Below are 16,914 nucleotides of genomic sequence, written 5' to 3'. Positions count from 1 at the left end.
ACTGAAGAAGCTTCTTGGATGAGAGGTGAAACGTCTTCAAGTAACTTAAAGAAGTCCAGACGCTTTTCTTTGCAAGCTCCTTTTACTACGATGACCTGGATGACTGAGAACCTTCACAGACATATTCTTTGGACTGCTTAAACAACCCTATTAAAAATGTATTTTGAGTTTAACCCTTGGCTGTTTTGGTGTTCTGCATTTGGGTCAGTATTCTGCGATTCATGGGAGTGGGACCTGGAAAGGGAGCAGGTTTGTAGGAGGTTGGTGATGTAAGAAGGGGTCAAACCATGAAGGGCTCTATTGACAAAGAGAAGGATCTTGAAATCAATGAAATCAATTCAAATTTTTTCAGGAAATCAAGAAACTAAAACGGGTATAATATGATGTCTTTTTTGAGTCCGTGTGAGGATCCTAACAACAGCATTTTCGATAAACTGAAGATGGGACAGAGAGGACTGAGACAATTGTAAAGTGAATTGCAGTAGTTGAGTGGGAAGAAATGAGGGCATGAATAACAATCTCCAGATCTTTCACATACAGAAAAGGCTTAATTTTTGATATGGAACAGAGATTAAAAAAACAAAACAAAGACGTTTTTAACCACTGAGGTAATTTGCTTGTCAAACTTAATCAGAAAGTGGGGTTGAGGCAGAGGTGCAGCTGAATAGTGTCAGTATGAGAATGAATAGAGATTGTGTTTACTCATGATTTGTCCCAGAGTAAGCAAAACTGGGAGACCAGAATAAGCCCTAAGATGGAATCCTGAGATACCCTACAATAAGGTGCAGCTGATGTAGAAGAATTGTTTTCATTTTATACTTTTTAAAGATGTTGTTTTTCTGTATGCAAGGAATAAGTTGCTGAAGAATTTTCGTAGTGGTTGATTGTAGAGGTTGGTAATTATTAGGTAATTTGGAGTCTAAGTTGTACTTTCTCAGCAAGGGCTAGATTACCTGCTTCAAGAGAGATGGAACAGTACCAGTAGATTTAGAAGTGTTGATAATGGAGAGGGTGCTTGGATCAAATACATCTTTCAGAAGAGTGGAAGGCACAGTAACTAGAGAGCAAGTTGTAGATTTCAATGAGAAATCTCTGTCTTTGTAAGAGCGGGTAGTGTAATCTGTTTAAAACAGTCTATTTGAGAGAGTCAGTTAAACTGTGAAAGGGGTGGGAATGCTATTAGTTTCAACTTTACTAGTAGAGAATTGTAGAAATTATTCACATTTTAAGAGTTGATGGGAGAAAACATACACTGAGCAATCATCAATCATTGAGCCAGGACGACTGTTTAAGTCTAGACTTTCTCAATTTATACAGAGCAGCAGTATCCATAATTGAGGAGCAAGTGCTTTTGAATAAGTTAGTAAAATCTTCATGGCTGAGATAGAGCAGGGAAGCTGCTATGGACCAAGCATCTGTTGCAGCTTTGAAGGACTCACCAAAATAGTTAGCAGTGGAAGAATGCTGGTAGATGCTGTGTGGCAGGGGGAAGAAGGAGCAGCATATCAAAAAGGATAATATAGAATTCAAATGAAAAAGCATTAGTTATATCCAGATTACAAATTGAAATACCAAAAGACAAATAATATATGGTTCGGTCTCGGAGTGGGTGCAGTAGTGAGCCAAGTGAGATTAAAAGAATGAAGGAGGTGCATTAAAAAAATTTACTGTAGGTTTATCAGGACAGCAAACATGGACATTAAAATCACCAAGAATTAAAACTTGATCAAATTTTGTTATTGTTCTTGAAAGAAAATCACAGAATTGATTGATAAAGCCCTTCTGAAATGGCAAATGGAAGCTATCTAGAGCAGATTGACCATCAAGTTACAATCAGCTGGGCAGAGTTTGATGAGTGGAGAAATTTCCCGAGGATTCAGGAGGTCTGCTTCACGAAGTGGAAGGAAATCCAGAAGTCAGTGGCTTAGCCCCTAGGGATAGGTTGGAGTAGGGTTTACCTGGGCGCAAGAATACAGTGGTAGACAAGTTGACAAGGCTGGTCAGATTTGTCTTCTTTAATTAATCAGATAAGCCGATATCAGTTAGAGACATGCATTCTCAACTGAACACTTCTTGCACCTTTCCTCTGATGGCAGCCACAGGGGTTAGCACAGGGCCCTCTAGGTATTCTGAGGGGTAGTTAGCGGAAAGGGCATTTCTGACTAAATTCAAATGTGTAAGTGTCCCTGAAAGAAGAGAGTTGGGCAGTCATAAACTATGGCAGCTTGACATCATTTATTCAAATTTACATAAACAGAGACCTGACAAACACCAAGGGCAGCAGGTGGTGAGACGCAGCCAGACACAAAGGCGCGGCGATACTGATATGGTGGATGTCCAGAAAGCTGATTTCTTGACCATGCAGTACAATAGCGAGTATATAGATTACACATGTGGTTATGTTCATGCTGTTTCTTCATACATATAGCATGTTCACACATGTTTGATTCACATAGGCAGAGGTTCATTTTCATGTCATGAGGACCTTAGTGGCACATGGAAGCATCTGTCTGACAAGACATATTCAAGGAGAGGGAATTTATGTTTCATATGGGTTTTCTTTGTTTTAAATAAAAAAGTAAAACTTGAAAAAGTTAACTTATACATTTTCTTTCATGGAGAAATCTAAAATTAATTAATTAATAAAATCTCAGAAATAACTGATGGACTGTGGTTTCAGTGCCCATATCTAATTGTGTACGTTGTATACTGAACAACTGTTGACTCCTAAACTGGGTTGTAAGGTTGGGCGATTGGATGAATTTATCGACTATCGACGATAGGCTGAGTCTTTCGCTGATCGTTTTTACAAGAGCTATTTATTTATTTGCCCATGAGTACATTTGCTAATAATGTTGGTTGAAGCTAAGAGAATCAGTGAACAGAAAAAATAATAGTGCTGTTTTACTGGTCCCCTCTTCCACCTGTGTGCAAATGCACCCACAGTGCACCTAAATGCAGCGATTCATTTACTTAAACTCATAACAAAAAGAAAGATAAGCTGCAGCCTATGTTCAGAAATAAACAAAAACATTTTATTTAAATAAAAATTCCACAGTGGTGGGGAGGGAAACAAAGAGAAACCGGCTTCTTTTTTCCACTATAACAGGCCGTGTTTACAGGCCGCTCCAGTGTTTATCTGTCTTACACACTCGACCAAACAACAAATACAAAATTAAACAAAAAGTACGTTAAAAATAAAAATGTCTCTTCCAGCGAGCATTAAAAAACAAACAAACCAAACTTCGATGTAATGTTGAGTCTTTTGTGCGATTTGGTGCATCTCAAATAAATAAATGAATAATACAAAAAGTAGCTATATTAAAACTGAAACAAACAAGAAAAGAAAGTAAAATATTCCCTCTAAACAAAACTATAAATTCTAAACACAGAAATCAGTCTGTGCATGATTACATTGCTCCGGCCATCAAAAAGTCACCTGCGCGGACGTATCGGCTGTCGTCGGTTATTGGACTGAGAAATGTCGGTTGGAAAAATTTTACATATCGCCCAACCTTACTGGGTGTGATGTCAGATGATTGCAGGTGTTTGTGTAGAAACTATGAACAGACACTTTCTCTTAAACCAGGCAACTCCAGGACTCGAGGGCCGCAGTTAAAAACATCCCTGGGCAGGGGGAACACACAGTAAAAACATAAAAACAACACTAAAAGTCCAGTGGCGTCAGCCACAGCATTAAAATCCACTAAAATCCACACTCTAGATCTTGTTTTAACATATGGCATAGAAACTGAACATTTAACAGTGTTTCCTGAAAACCCTCTCCTGTCTGATCATTTCCTGATAACATTTACATTTACAATAATTGATTACACAGCGGTGGAGAGTAGATTTTATCAAAGTAGATGTCTTTCTGAAAGCGCTGTAACTAAGTTTAAGAATATAATCCACCCACTGTTATCATCTTCAATGCCCTGTACCAACACAGAGCAGAGCAGCTATCTGAACGCTACCCCAACAGAGGTCGATTATCTTGTTAATAATTTCACCTCCTCACTACGTACGACTCTGGATACTGTAGCTCCAGTGAAAACTAAGGTCTCTAATCAGAAGTACCTGACTCCGTGGTATAATTCTCAAACACGTACCCTAAAGCAGATGACTCGTAATCTGGAGAGGAAATGGCGTGTCACAAATTTAGAGGATCATCATTTAGCCTGGAGAAATAGTTTGCTGCTTTATAAGAAAGCCCTCCGCAAAGCCAGAACATCTTACTATTCATCACTGATTGAAGAAAATAAGAACAACCCCAGGTTTCTCTTCAGCACTGTAGCCAGGCTGACAAACAGTCAGAGCTCTGTTGAGCCAACCATCCCTTTAACGTTAACTAGTAATGACTTCATGAACTTCTTCACAAATAAAATTTTTATCATTAGAGAAAAAATTACCAGTAATCATCCCACAGATGTAATATTATCTACAGCTACTCTTAGTACCATTGATGTTAAGTTAGACTCTTTTTCTCCAATTGATCTTTCTGAGTTAACTTCAATAATTACTTCCTCCAAACCATCAACGTGTCTTTTAGACCCCATTCCTACAAAACTGCTCAAAGAAGTCCTGCCATTAATTAATTCTTCGATCTTAAATATGATCAACCTATCTCTAATAATCGGCTATGTACCACAGGCCTTCAAGCTGGCTGTAGTTAAACCTTTACTCAAAAAGCCATCTCTAGACCCAGCAGTCTTAGCTAATTATAGGCCAATCTCCAACCTTCCTTTCATATCAAAAATCCTTGAAAGAGTAGTTGTCAAACAGCTAACAGATCATCTGCAGAGGAATGGTTTATTTGAAGAGTTTCAGTCAGGTTTCAGAGCTCATCACAGCACAGAAACAGCTTTAGTGAAGGTTACAAATGATCTTCTTATGGCCTCTGACAGTGGACTCATCTCTGTGCTTGTCCTGCTAGACCTCAGTGCAGCGTTCGATACTGTTGACCATAATATCCTATTAGAGCGATTAGAACATGCTGTAGGTATTACAGGTACTGCACTGCAGTGGTTTGTATCATATCTATCTAATAGACTCCAATTTGTGCATGTAAATGGAGAGTCCTCTTCACACACTGAGGTTAATTATGGAGTTCCACAGGGTTCAGTGCTAGGACCAATTCTGTTTACATTATACATGCTTCCCTTAGGCAGCATCATTAGAAGACATAGCATACATTTTCACTGCTATGCAGATGACACCCAGCTCTATCTGTCCATGAAGCCAGATAACACACACCAATTAGTTAAACTGCAGGAATGTCTTAAAGACATAAAGACCTGGATGGCCGCTAACTTTCTGCTTCTTAATTCAGATAAAACTGAGGTTATTGTACTCGGCCCTGAAAATCTTAGAAATATGGTATCTAACCAGATTCATACTCTGGATGGCATTACCTTGGCCTCCAGTAACGCTGTGAGGAACCTTGGAGTCATTTTTGACCAGGACATGTCCTTCAACGCACATATTAAACAAATATGTAAGACTGCTTTCTTCCATTTGTGCAACATCTCTAAAATTAGAAATATCCTGTCTCAGAGTGACGCTGAAAAACTAGTTCATGCATTTATTACTTCCAGGCTGGACTACTGTAATTCCTTATTATCAGGATGTCCAAAAAACTCACTGAAAAGCCTTCAGCTAATCCAAAATGCTGCAGCAAGAGTACTGACAGGGACTAGAAAGAGAGAGCATATTTCTCCTGTTTTGGCTTCCCTTCATTGGCTTCCTGTTAAGTCCAGAATTGAATTCAAAATCCTGCTCCTCACATACAAGGTCTTAAATAATCAGGCCCCATCTTATCTTAATGACCTTGTAGTACCATATCACCCTATTAGAGCACTTCGCTCTCGCTCTGCAGGCCTACTTGTTGTTCCTAGAGTATTTAAAAGTAGAATGGGAGGCAGAGCCTTCAGTTTTCAGGCCCCTCTTCTGTGGAACCAGCTTCCAGTTTGGATTCGGGAGACAGAAACTATCTCTACTTTTAAGATTAGGCTTAAAACTTTCCTTTTTGCTAAAGCATATAGTTAGGGCTGGACCAGGTGACCCTGAATCCTCCCTTAGTTATGCTGCAATAGACGTAGGCTGCCGGGGATTCCCATGATGCATTGAGTTTTTCCTTTCCAGTCACCTTTCTCACTCACTATGTATTAATAGACCTCTCTGCATTGAATCATATCTGTTATTAACCTCTGTCTCTCTTCCACAGCATGTCTTTTATCCTGTCTTCCTTCTCTCACCCCAACCGGTCGCAGCAGATGGCCGCCCCTCCCTGAGCCTGGTTCTGCCGGAGGTTTCTTCCTGTTAAAAGGGAGTTTTTCCTTCCCACTGTCGCCAAAGTGCTTGCTCATAGGGGGTCATATGATTGTTGGGTTTTTCTCTGTATCTATGAAGCGCCTTGAGGCGACTTTTGTTGTGAGTTGGCGCTATATAAATAAAATTGAATTGAATTGAATTGAAATAAAATTGGAGCGAGGCAAAGAAAACTCGGCAGCGACCCCGGCCGTCCTGTCTGTCTCTTTGCTCCGGAGTACTGGAAGACAGAGGGGGCAGCAACAGTCACTGTTCTTTCCAGTGAAAGGGATTTCTTGTGGCACAGTGGGATTTCTTGTAGCACAGTGTGTCTCGGGACTTACCCTGCAATCCAGGGGATCTGTTGCCTCTTCGTGACTTTGGAAAGATGACTTGAACAATTTTTCTTCCACGAAGGAATCTGATAAAAACCGATCTCTTTACCCGCCGGCTTCCCGTGGCTGTCATGCGACTGGCTGTGGCAGTTAGTAATACAACAGCTTCTTGCCATTCTTTGTGTCTCTGTTTATCTCTGTGTGACTGTTGTCTTGTAATAGCCCGCGCTTTTATTCAAAGTAAGACAAGTAACGATGTTTGTTTTTCTGCAACAGGGTCGATGGCTGCATCTGTTTCAGCTGGTTGAGAAGCAATACCAAGAGCAAATACTTGCTCAGCAAGAACAATACCAGTGCCAAATACAGGTAAGCCTGCATTTAACATCATGTCCTGTTTTATGAAATTGGACCACCTCAAAAAAGAGATGGTGGATTACAAGGGGACTATCTTAATAAGTATATTGAAAGCAATTTCTTACAGTAAAATAATTCCTCTTTTTCAGTTGATTCAGGATGAAATTAAGGCCCTGGTTCAGCTCCAAAACCGCCAGGCTAGTGTCCAGCCACATGGGGAGTTCTCCCCAACTCCTGTGAGCAAAAGTACCACAAACATGAAGGACTATATTTTCCCCCCTGTCTCCAGTGAATGTACTGTTCCCAAAACTGTGTCCAGTGACAATGACAGTCTGGCAGCTCCCGTCCATACCCCTTTTAGCTCCCCATCGCCTCCACTCCCTAGGTCTGAGACCACAAATCAGCGGGATGAGCGTGCAACCACAGTGCTCAGCAGTGGATATGGGACTCTTTCTACTTGGGAGTCAAGTCTGGAACCTGCAGGTTCACCGGGAGAAGTTGAGGTTGTTGGTCAAAGAAGCGAGAAGCATCACTGGTCCATTAACTTCCAGAAAGACTCAGAGACAAGTATGCTTGGTTGCCAGCAAGATTTCTCCAATGAGAGGATGCTCGGAGTGAATGAATCACTAGTTTATCAGCAGAAAATCTCTGGGTATGTAAGGTCAAACACATCCATGCTAAACTGAGTTTGTAAGGATGTACTGTGGTGTTTTCTCAGCTTTTTCAGACATAAACGTCTATCTGTTAACCCAAGAGCATCTGAAAATGGCTATAGACAAAGTCTGACACTAGTCCATAAACATTACAGACACGGTAAAAGGCACGGTTTACACATGTTCAGCTGGCCAACAGTTTATTTTATATGTTGAGTGTTTAAAAAAATGGAAAAGTCTTCAATGTGATAAAGACAGAGTCTGTGACAGGTCAAATTAATGAGATTTAGTCGGGAGCCAAAGTTATTTGTTGCCTGCAGCTGCCTGTAGAAGTCTTGCCTCTGAGTTTCCAACACCTGCAGCATCAATCATAAGCAAGAGAGCTGAGCTGATTTATGAATGTGACACAACAATAGTAGCTTCATTAATTACTTAAAATAAATGGTGCCCAACATATAGACACCATTGATTAGGATCAAGCAGCTAGTGACTGTGTACTTCACTTCAGATCTGTCACGCAGTCAGTTTATACCCAGTTTATACCCTACAGTGAGGAACATGAATGTAAACATGACCTAAAAGAAATACACCGATGAAGCCATCAATGTTAAGTGTTCTGTGTTTGAAACTGGTTTTATAAATATATTCAATATCAAATTTAATTGCCTGTGGATGTTTTCTAAAACATTTTTTGAAACTAAATGGCCACCCAACATGACATAGTCACATGAGTCTCTGGCTGGCAGATGATAGGAAGCCAAAATTCAAACAAGAAAACAATAAATATGTCTCAAAAATTGAGCATATCCTGCCAAGTATCTAGATCATCATATGTAGATCATCCCCCCTATCACACTAGCTACTTTAGTAATACTGTTAGGAATTAGTAACTTAATCTGGAAAGTACTAACACAGTATTACAATATAAATGCACTTGGTAAATGGCTCTAGAATAGTGGTTTTCTTAAGTTTTGATAAATGAAAACAAAATTAAAAATGTAATTAAGGACAAAAACATGTGTATGTGTGCTTACCCAATTATTTTGGACATGTTTGCGAGTGCGAGTCTTTACTAAGCTTTATTGGAATATATCATTGTGCTAGTGTTTCCTTTCCCTGTCTCACTTGTGTGTTCACCACCTCGCACTCTGAGTGGAGCAGAGGGCACACAGGTGACTCATTCTCAACAAGCGTTAAACTGAACATACTGTAGTGAGAGAAAGAGAGAAAATGCTGTTGTCAGAGCTTTTCAGTTGTGTCAGCGTATGCAACCAGTGTTTTAATCACAAATTGTTACAAACAAACAAAGAAATCTTTGGATTGCCTCCAAACTGCCGACCCTTTGCTGTAATATTAAATAAATAGTAAATATAGAACAAAAAGGCACTGAAGTGACTGGATTGGCACCAGTATACTTGTTGTAACAATACTCATTCAACCCTTTAGATACCCTGCAAGAATCCTGTTGAGGTTTAGGCAGCATTTGTCTGAGAAATTATAATTTTACTTACCCTAAGCAATTCTGTTGACAGCACCAGTCAACAGTTGACCTCCTGGGCCCAGAGGCAGAAACTGAGGCCCAAGAAGAGCAAAGCAGGACAAGCGTCATCCCAAATACCAGAGTACCAGGAGCAGCCTCGCAGCCACAGAGAATCCCACAGTCAAAACACTGTGGAGAGCACAGAGTCCCAGGACCAGGTATAACCCAGGAAGTGGTGACAGCCTCTTCTCCAGGATTATTTGTCCAAGATTTTGCATAGATAAAATAAAATAAAACAAACAAACCCAAAACAGCAACAGTGCATAGTGTTTATTTGTAGTATTTTTTCTTTTTGCTGTTTTTTTCTGTTTTGATTACTTTCCTGCTGTTGAATCTAATCCACTCATCTCTATTGGTTTTCAGCATCAACCAGCTGGGCCGTCTTCCAGCTCTTTTCCACTGAGGAGGAGTGATAGTTTAGCATCTGAAGCCTCAGGTAAGAATTCAGTGACTTGAATTCAGACACACAGTGACTGGATTTGGCCACTGTAAAGTATATTGAAATAAATCAAATACAAAACATGAAATAAAAAAAAAATACAGGATATTACACTTTTGTCGGGGGGGGGGGGTTACTCCAACACTATGGTGCAATTATGTGTTTATAATAATATGTAGATTACACTAAGATTACACTAAGGCTCAGTGGAACAACAATAAGATATTTTATATAGACATACACACATATTTTTCAACTAAATTAATTCTTTAGGTGTAATTTTGGTACTTTTAATAGCTTTGCTAGTAACAAGGAAGATATAAAATATATGTCAGCTGAATATTGGTATTGGAATTGATCCATGTTGGCTATATCCCATCCATATTGATAATGGGATATTAACAATCTTTTGTACAGAAACAAATAAAAAATGAATAGTATCAGCACTGGCTATCAGCCAAATTGTTATTGTAAACATTGCCAGTGGTGTCAACCAATTGAGCAATTAACTAAATATCAGACTTCTTGTTTATTTTAAAAACATATATTTTAGGATGGCCAGCACTGCCAGAAATATGTGATAAAATTGTAGTTTCAAACAATGTTTCCAAATTATTGCATATAGCAATTAGAGTAAGCCTTTTTCTGTTTTAGGCCTCACGTATTGGCGTCTGAATGAGTGTGATCTCTATCACCCACTACCTGAAAGCTTTGACAGTGGTGCCTATCTACTTCTGCAAGAGGCATCCATGAGTCTGGTGAGTTACGTTACGGTTTACTGTGGCTTCTGAGACTGATATAAAATACATGGTTTGCTTATAATGCTGAGGTTTGATGCCTAATTTGGTCTTCTTTAGACTCCGGGAAGCCAGGAACCTCAGCTGTCTCTCAGAGAGATCTATCAGAACAAGCAAAGAGCAGATTGTAGGCGTTCAGATTGGGAAGGCTCTGCTACTTCTTTTCCGTTGTCACCGCAGGTATGTCACATGACTCAAACTCTGCAATCCCAAGATTGTAGAAGTGATTTACAGAAGATAGATAATGACACGATAAAACATTAATTATTAAAAAATATAATTTTTTTTTAAATACAACTGACTGGTGACGTGTTAATCTTGTAATCTTGTAATAAATTTCACATCCACAAGTTCACATTTTCTTACAATTTGTATTTTTGTGCTTCAGATGTTGACACTGGATCCAGCAGCTAACATGCGGCAGTCAGATCGCACCTCTGGCTTCACTTCACCCTCTCATTTCAGCAGCCCATCATTCGCCAATCAGCCCCACCGCTACCCTAGAGTCGGGACCCCCATAACCCCTGACAGCATGGTGGATTGCAGCCCCAACCCTGGAGATACAGACTATATCTCTGATACCTCCAGTGTCTCTGCCCCATCTAAAGTGCAAAGCCCATGGGGAAATACAACCCAAGAATTCCTGTCTACCTCCCAAGATAAAGCTCAGCCCTCCCAAACAGACAGCCATCAGCGCAGAGCCAGTGTTCCCTTAGCCAGCGAAGAGGAGGGTAGTCACACCCACACCAGCACCCTGAAGCCTTGTTCAGCCTCTGGTGCTTCTCTGCGACATGGAGTCAGTCCACACATGGAAAGAGCATCATCACTAGAGGATCCTGTTGTCCTCTCTCTGTACGTACATATGTTATAATGTATAATGTTCTGCTCAACCATTTGGTTGAGCACATTTTGAGTCCCTATATCTTTCCAAAAAAAAATGCACTGATATTAACTTTAACTTGTTTGAGCCTTTTCCATCACTTGGTTTTGATATGTTATTCTCAAACAATCCAATCCAGTGTCAATCTGTCTTTGAGTGGTAGATCTTTTCAGTTTCCTTACAGAAAGTTAGCAACGCCACAGGAAAGCTAGAAATGCTCTGTATGGTGAAAATTTTTTAAAGTTGGGTATTTTTTTTTTTTTTTTGGGGGGGGGGACGACATAACGTTAGAGACTTGATTGAACAGAATTAAATAACATGAAAATTAAAAAAAGTTTTATATGTGTCAAATAATTAAAAAAACAAAAACAAAATAATTTCTAAGAACATCTACTCTAATGCTTGATTTGGGCCTTTATGGTAAATGTTGACCTGAAGCTAAAGAACTGAAAATGTCTGTTTATAAAGTATAAACGATTGGTATTTGAACAATATGAATCTCTAAAGACATCAAATAAATCCAAAATACTGCCAAACACTATTAGCACTTTAGCTACACTTAATGTTTTCTGTTAAGAGGACCTGAAATAAGGACATGGCAGGTCATGTTTCATAGGACCCAGAGCCAGTGAACAGAAATCTCATGTTTAATAGCTTCATTTCATAACAAGATTGATTATGTTAGCACATATTTAAAACTTTTTACCCTTGAGGTTGGTTATAGTTCCCCTTTTATTCCTTTATTTACAGGTGAGTATAATAGTTTCTGGCACTGTCCAAGAGGCTTTAGCCAGCCCCAAAAGGAAAGCTGCTCTCATTCCTATTTATTGCTTCTTTTTTCCCCATTATCTCTTTGTACTTGTAAAAGTGGAGGTATGTATTTGTGATTATCAGAAAGTCCAAAGTAATGGATAAATAAGGTAACAGATGAATTCGCTTCACTTTGCATCGTGATCACATTGCCATGCCCAGTCACCTCCCAGAGAACCAAAAACTACTTCAAGTGCTGTGAATAAAGTAACATTACACATGACCAATCTTCTTTTAAAAAGTTTTGTTTTTCTTCTCCTGTTTTTCAGACTAAGGCAGAACCTGAGAGAGAAGCATTCTCGGCATGTGGCTGACCTGAAAGCATATTATGAGTCTGAGATCCAAATCCTGCGAGACAAACTCAAGCTCAGAGAGCTGCCTCAGGATTTAGAGAAGAGCAACCATGCGCTCACAGAAAGGTTTGCATTTATGGACTATATTTTCAGTTAAAATATTATTGTTCATTATATTGAGTTGGGATGATAAAGTTAAATGTAGAACCAAATCACAGTCCCCCTCAGCGGGTTAACAGTCACTTTTGGTTAGAAATAGCCAATAAGTGAACTGTTTTTTTTTGATGTCAAGGGGTTCAAAAGTTTAACACATTTCTACATCTGTCAGTGCATTAACAATAGGGGACATTAAAATAGGTACTCCATTTAGGATGATGCAAAGTTGTGGTTAAGATGCTGAAATTAAAGGGGAAAAGGTGTCAAATCAAACTTGAATGATATTGAATTCATATTCTGAAATACCAAGACGCATAAAATCCCGTAGTATTGCTTTTTAGATTATTTTTATGCTTTCATTGTTTATTGCTATTTATTTACAGGTGCAGGCATCTAGAACAGGCTTTGGCTGAGGCCACCACCCGTATTCAAGAACTAGAGGCAACAAACAGCTCACTGGAAAAAAAGCTGGTATGCTTTGCTATTTATTTTATATCATTTTTACCCCTTAGCCGTAAAAAGCTGATGTGGTATTGTCATCACCCAGCAGGGGACATGGACACCCAAGTTGTGAATGCGATAACTCGTTAACCAAGCAACATAGAAGTTTCAAATTGATACCATAGGTACACTACTAGAATTCTCAACAAGTTTGGTCTTAGGTCAAATTTTTTGAAAATCTTGTGAATGCGAAAATCCATGTTTATGTGTTCATTTATATTTATTGGGTTTTAATTAGAATGTATTTTTAATTTGTCACTTCATCAAGGATGTTTTCTAAAAATATGTCAATGGCTATGAAAGTAATCTTTATTCCATATCTTCATTTTGATGTCCTTTTTTTGTCATTAGGCAGAATGGCCGGAGCGCTATGCTGTAGCAGGTGCCACTGTGAAATCTTTGCAACAGCGACTGGAAGAAAGCAAACATTCGGCCAAAGAAAAGGACGCCCTGGTGGCGCGTTTGAAGAACCGTGTACGGCAGCTGGAGGAGGCAGCGCAGAAAGCCTGCAGAGAAGCAGATGAGAAGGAGGCCAGGAGGGAGAGAGAGTACAAGATGCTGCAGGATGTAAGTGTGAGAGAACAGAATGACATGAAGACATGATAACAGTCAGAAAACTGTCACATAAACATAAACATCCTCTTATTCACTGGATGCTATTAGCATCAGTACTGAGGTATTTCCTTTAATCAGGCAAGTGCACTGTTATTAATGGCCTTGATAATTTGTGATAGTTTACTTTATCTGCAGTCAGCTAGCTCTAGGTGTTGAGGAATTAGTTTGCAGCTGAGGATGTATGTAAGAGTTTTTTCTATGTTAAGAGTGTTTTTTTTCAAGGATGCACCAGTCAGGTTCATCTGATTACTATCTGCTCCAGTATTGATCCTTTTAACCTCATGTTGGCTACAGCCAGATGTTCTCCAAAGCAGGGGAGTACAAGCAAAAGTCTTTCACTTTATAGTCTACATATAATTTTCGTGTAATACAGTTTCTGCCACTTTCATGACTGGTCTTTTGAAACACTGGACAGTGTAGTATCGGTAGATTTAAAAAAACAAAAAACAACATAATTCTGAAAGTACTATTAAAAAATATTAAGTCTGTCACACAACACAGTTAGAGAACTATTTACACTCACATTCACACTTTTGGGCAATTTAGAATCACTAGTAAACCTAACCCCACTAGGTGCATGCCTCTGGGCTGTGGGAGGAAACCAGAGTACCCAAGAGTAGAACATGCAAACTCCACACAGAAAAGCACATGGTGGATTCGAACCCTCATATTTCTGCTGTGAAGCAACAGTACTAAAAACCATGTCACCATGCTGATCTAAAACAAAAAGTAATTGTATTTTTTTGCATTCATTATCAAATTATAACATGTTATAAATCGAGCTCACATTATTATTTACAGAGGTGCACTTTTTGCACTAAAAACTAAACTCCCGATCAACCAACAGACTATGTGGCTAGATAACTTATGCGTAATCTATCTAACGGAACAAATTACATACTCCTTTAGATTTCAGAAAGATGTATTCATTTAGTATTTAAACAATGAAGAGGCAGTGTTAGAAATTGGTAGGGTTTTTTGTTTTGTTTGTTTGATTTTTTTTTTTTTTTTTACATTATTTTAAAAAAGGACATTTGCCAGTGCTATTGTATGTATAGAGTGTTTAAAAATTAAGTTTAAAAAAACCAAACTATTAAACGACCCTGTGTTAGCAACCACATCCACCTCATTTTTCATTGATTTAAATATTGATTTTTCTTTCATCTGAAGTATTGTCAGTACTACTGTCACATTTTCAGAATTTTGTATTAAGAGCAAAAAAGTAAATCACTCTTTGTCAGCACTGCAGTAATGCTGGCGTCCAAGGTTAAGATGTCTGTGGTTTTGTTTCCTCAGCTGCTTGGAGAATATGATTCTCTGATAAAAGACCATGAAGGATTGAAGGTAATGATTCTCTCACTGAAATTTACATTAAAACCTTACTGTGATTATTTGATTTATTTGGCCTCATGGAGTTTCACCATTTATTTATCTACAGAACAACCTGGTGTCAGCAGAGAATAAGCTTGTTGATTCCAATGATCAGATATCTGAATTAAAGAGGTGAGTAAAGAGAGTGACTATAGGTGAGTTGGATCTAAAGGTTAAAAAGTCAAGACTACCAGCTTGTTTAAAGGTCACTTTAGGTCAAGGTCAAAATGTTACAGTGTTATTGGTCTCCGGCCTGTCAGTGTTTCATTGTCACTTGCTGGTTTGAGCATTTTTGTGAAAGGGCTGCAGTGGTGGGTGGTATTCAGCAGGGAGACGGAGAAAAGAATATTAATCGATAAAGCCTAATGATGATCCTGTTAAAAATAGATAATAGTGCTGGCCTCTGATGCTAGGCAGCATTGTCTCCTTGCAGTTTCCCCTTTGCCTGCTAATTGATGCCTATAGAGGGAGCACATTGATAAAGTGTGCCAAGTCAACAATAAGAACAGATGGTAGTTATAAATTGGAGTACTTTAGCTTATCTCTTTTTGAGTTAATAACCTAAAGGGTAAGGCCTACATCAGCATCCACTGAAATAACATATGACCTTGTGTGTAAAGAGACTTTGGGGAAACTAAGAAATGTTTTATTTTTTGAATACACAGAAGACTTTAAAAATAGAAAATGTGTAAGCTGCTCTAAGCGTCAAGGACTAATGGAGTCACAGTGCAAATGTTAATTACTATGATCTGTAAAACAGAAGAGCAAATTACAGCCCGGCCTTGATTGTTGAGAGAATTTTTCTTGCAAAATGTTGACATTAAAGAGGACCTAATATGCTCATTTCCATTTTCATATTTTTATTCTTGCACTGGACTAGAGTAGCGTTGTATGACTCACAGTTCAAAATAATCCTACTTGAGCTTACAGAGATGTTGTACAGCCCCTCTGTCCATCCATTGTCTGAAGTAGCTGTCTGTTCATGTGATTGGTGGACCCTTAATTTAAAATTTAAGAAGCAGATGGGTGAAGCTGCTGTGTGTTTTATAGCCTCACAATAATTAACATTTTATTTGGAATTTATTTACAGTCATATATTATCGTTTGCACTTATTAACATTGTTTGCTGTTTTCTGTTGTTTGCTGTTTTGCTATGCTTGAGAGCCACCATCTACCGGAACCAAATTCCCTGTATGTGTCTGCACATATACTTGGCCAATAAACACGATTCTGATTCTGATTCTGATTCTGATTCTGATCACAGCTACTGATTGCACATCTCCATCAGTCATTAAAGTAAACAGCCTTGTGCTGTGTAGTGAAAAAAGAAATAAATGAGCCAGCATGGCTTGTTGTACCTGCCTTTGAAATACTTCTATGACTCTTTGAATCTAAACAGCGTTGGTTTAGTTATTCCATGTGTATGTTTGTGATTAAACCCCTCAGAGTGATCTCTAAGCTGGAGTCTCAGGTGAAGCAGTTGGAGCATGAGAACCAGGCCAGGGCCCGTTATGTTTCCCACAGTAACATACAACCTTCTGGAGCTGGGTAAGCGCAAAAAGTACTGAAATCCTTCACAAGGTGTAATCATTAATGTCAGGGACTCCACCCATTAAATAAAATCAGAATCTTTACCTGGTTTAAATTTGTTTGATTTCCTCGCAAGGCCATCTTCTCTGATACCTTTGACGAACAGAGGTGGTATTTTTAAAGCATTCCATGGACGTCCTGTTGAATGTGCCACTGTGATACCTTCTGGTCTCTGGACGACTATTTTTAGTGCTGCTATTTTTAGTCCCCTCCACATATGCCCTAGTTATGTCCTTTCGCCACCTGGTTTGGCCACTTTCATTGATTATAATGT

General features: G+C 38.9%; 1 protein-coding gene across 3 annotated transcripts in view; it reads left to right on the top strand.

Annotated features, from left to right (window-relative positions):
• mphosph9 (M-phase phosphoprotein 9) overlaps positions 1-16,914 on the top strand; it is a 32,819-nt gene that overhangs the window by 3,723 nt on the left and 12,182 nt on the right. For 2 of the 3 annotated variants that reach the window (XM_084935906.1, XM_084935905.1), the window contains exons 4-16: positions 6,918-7,007; positions 7,145-7,647; positions 9,181-9,346; positions 9,552-9,624; positions 10,282-10,385; positions 10,485-10,604; positions 10,813-11,276; positions 12,384-12,533; positions 12,947-13,034; positions 13,416-13,631; positions 14,976-15,023; positions 15,118-15,182; positions 16,497-16,598. In XM_084935906.1, the coding sequence (XP_084792032.1) occupies positions 6,918-7,007; positions 7,145-7,647; positions 9,181-9,346; positions 9,552-9,624; positions 10,282-10,385; positions 10,485-10,604; positions 10,813-11,276; positions 12,384-12,533; positions 12,947-13,034; positions 13,416-13,631; positions 14,976-15,023; positions 15,118-15,182; positions 16,497-16,598 (2,189 nt within the window). Of the gene's footprint in view, positions 1-5,145; positions 6,791-6,917; positions 7,008-7,144; positions 7,648-9,180; positions 9,347-9,551; positions 9,625-10,281; positions 10,386-10,484; positions 10,605-10,812; positions 11,277-12,383; positions 12,534-12,946; positions 13,035-13,415; positions 13,632-14,975; positions 15,024-15,117; positions 15,183-16,496; positions 16,599-16,914 lie in introns of those variants that run through there. The other variant, XM_084935907.1, reaches the window with a different exon arrangement.

This window comes from Perissodus microlepis, chromosome 7, assembly GCF_051167445.1.
Source record: "Perissodus microlepis isolate ML-2025 ecotype Zambia chromosome 7, ASM5116744v1, whole genome shotgun sequence".
Classification (NCBI taxonomy): domain Eukaryota; kingdom Metazoa; phylum Chordata; class Actinopteri; order Cichliformes; family Cichlidae; genus Perissodus; species Perissodus microlepis.
The sequence above is the reverse complement of the archived record's forward strand: the minus strand, read 5'-3'. Positions and strand labels throughout refer to the sequence as shown.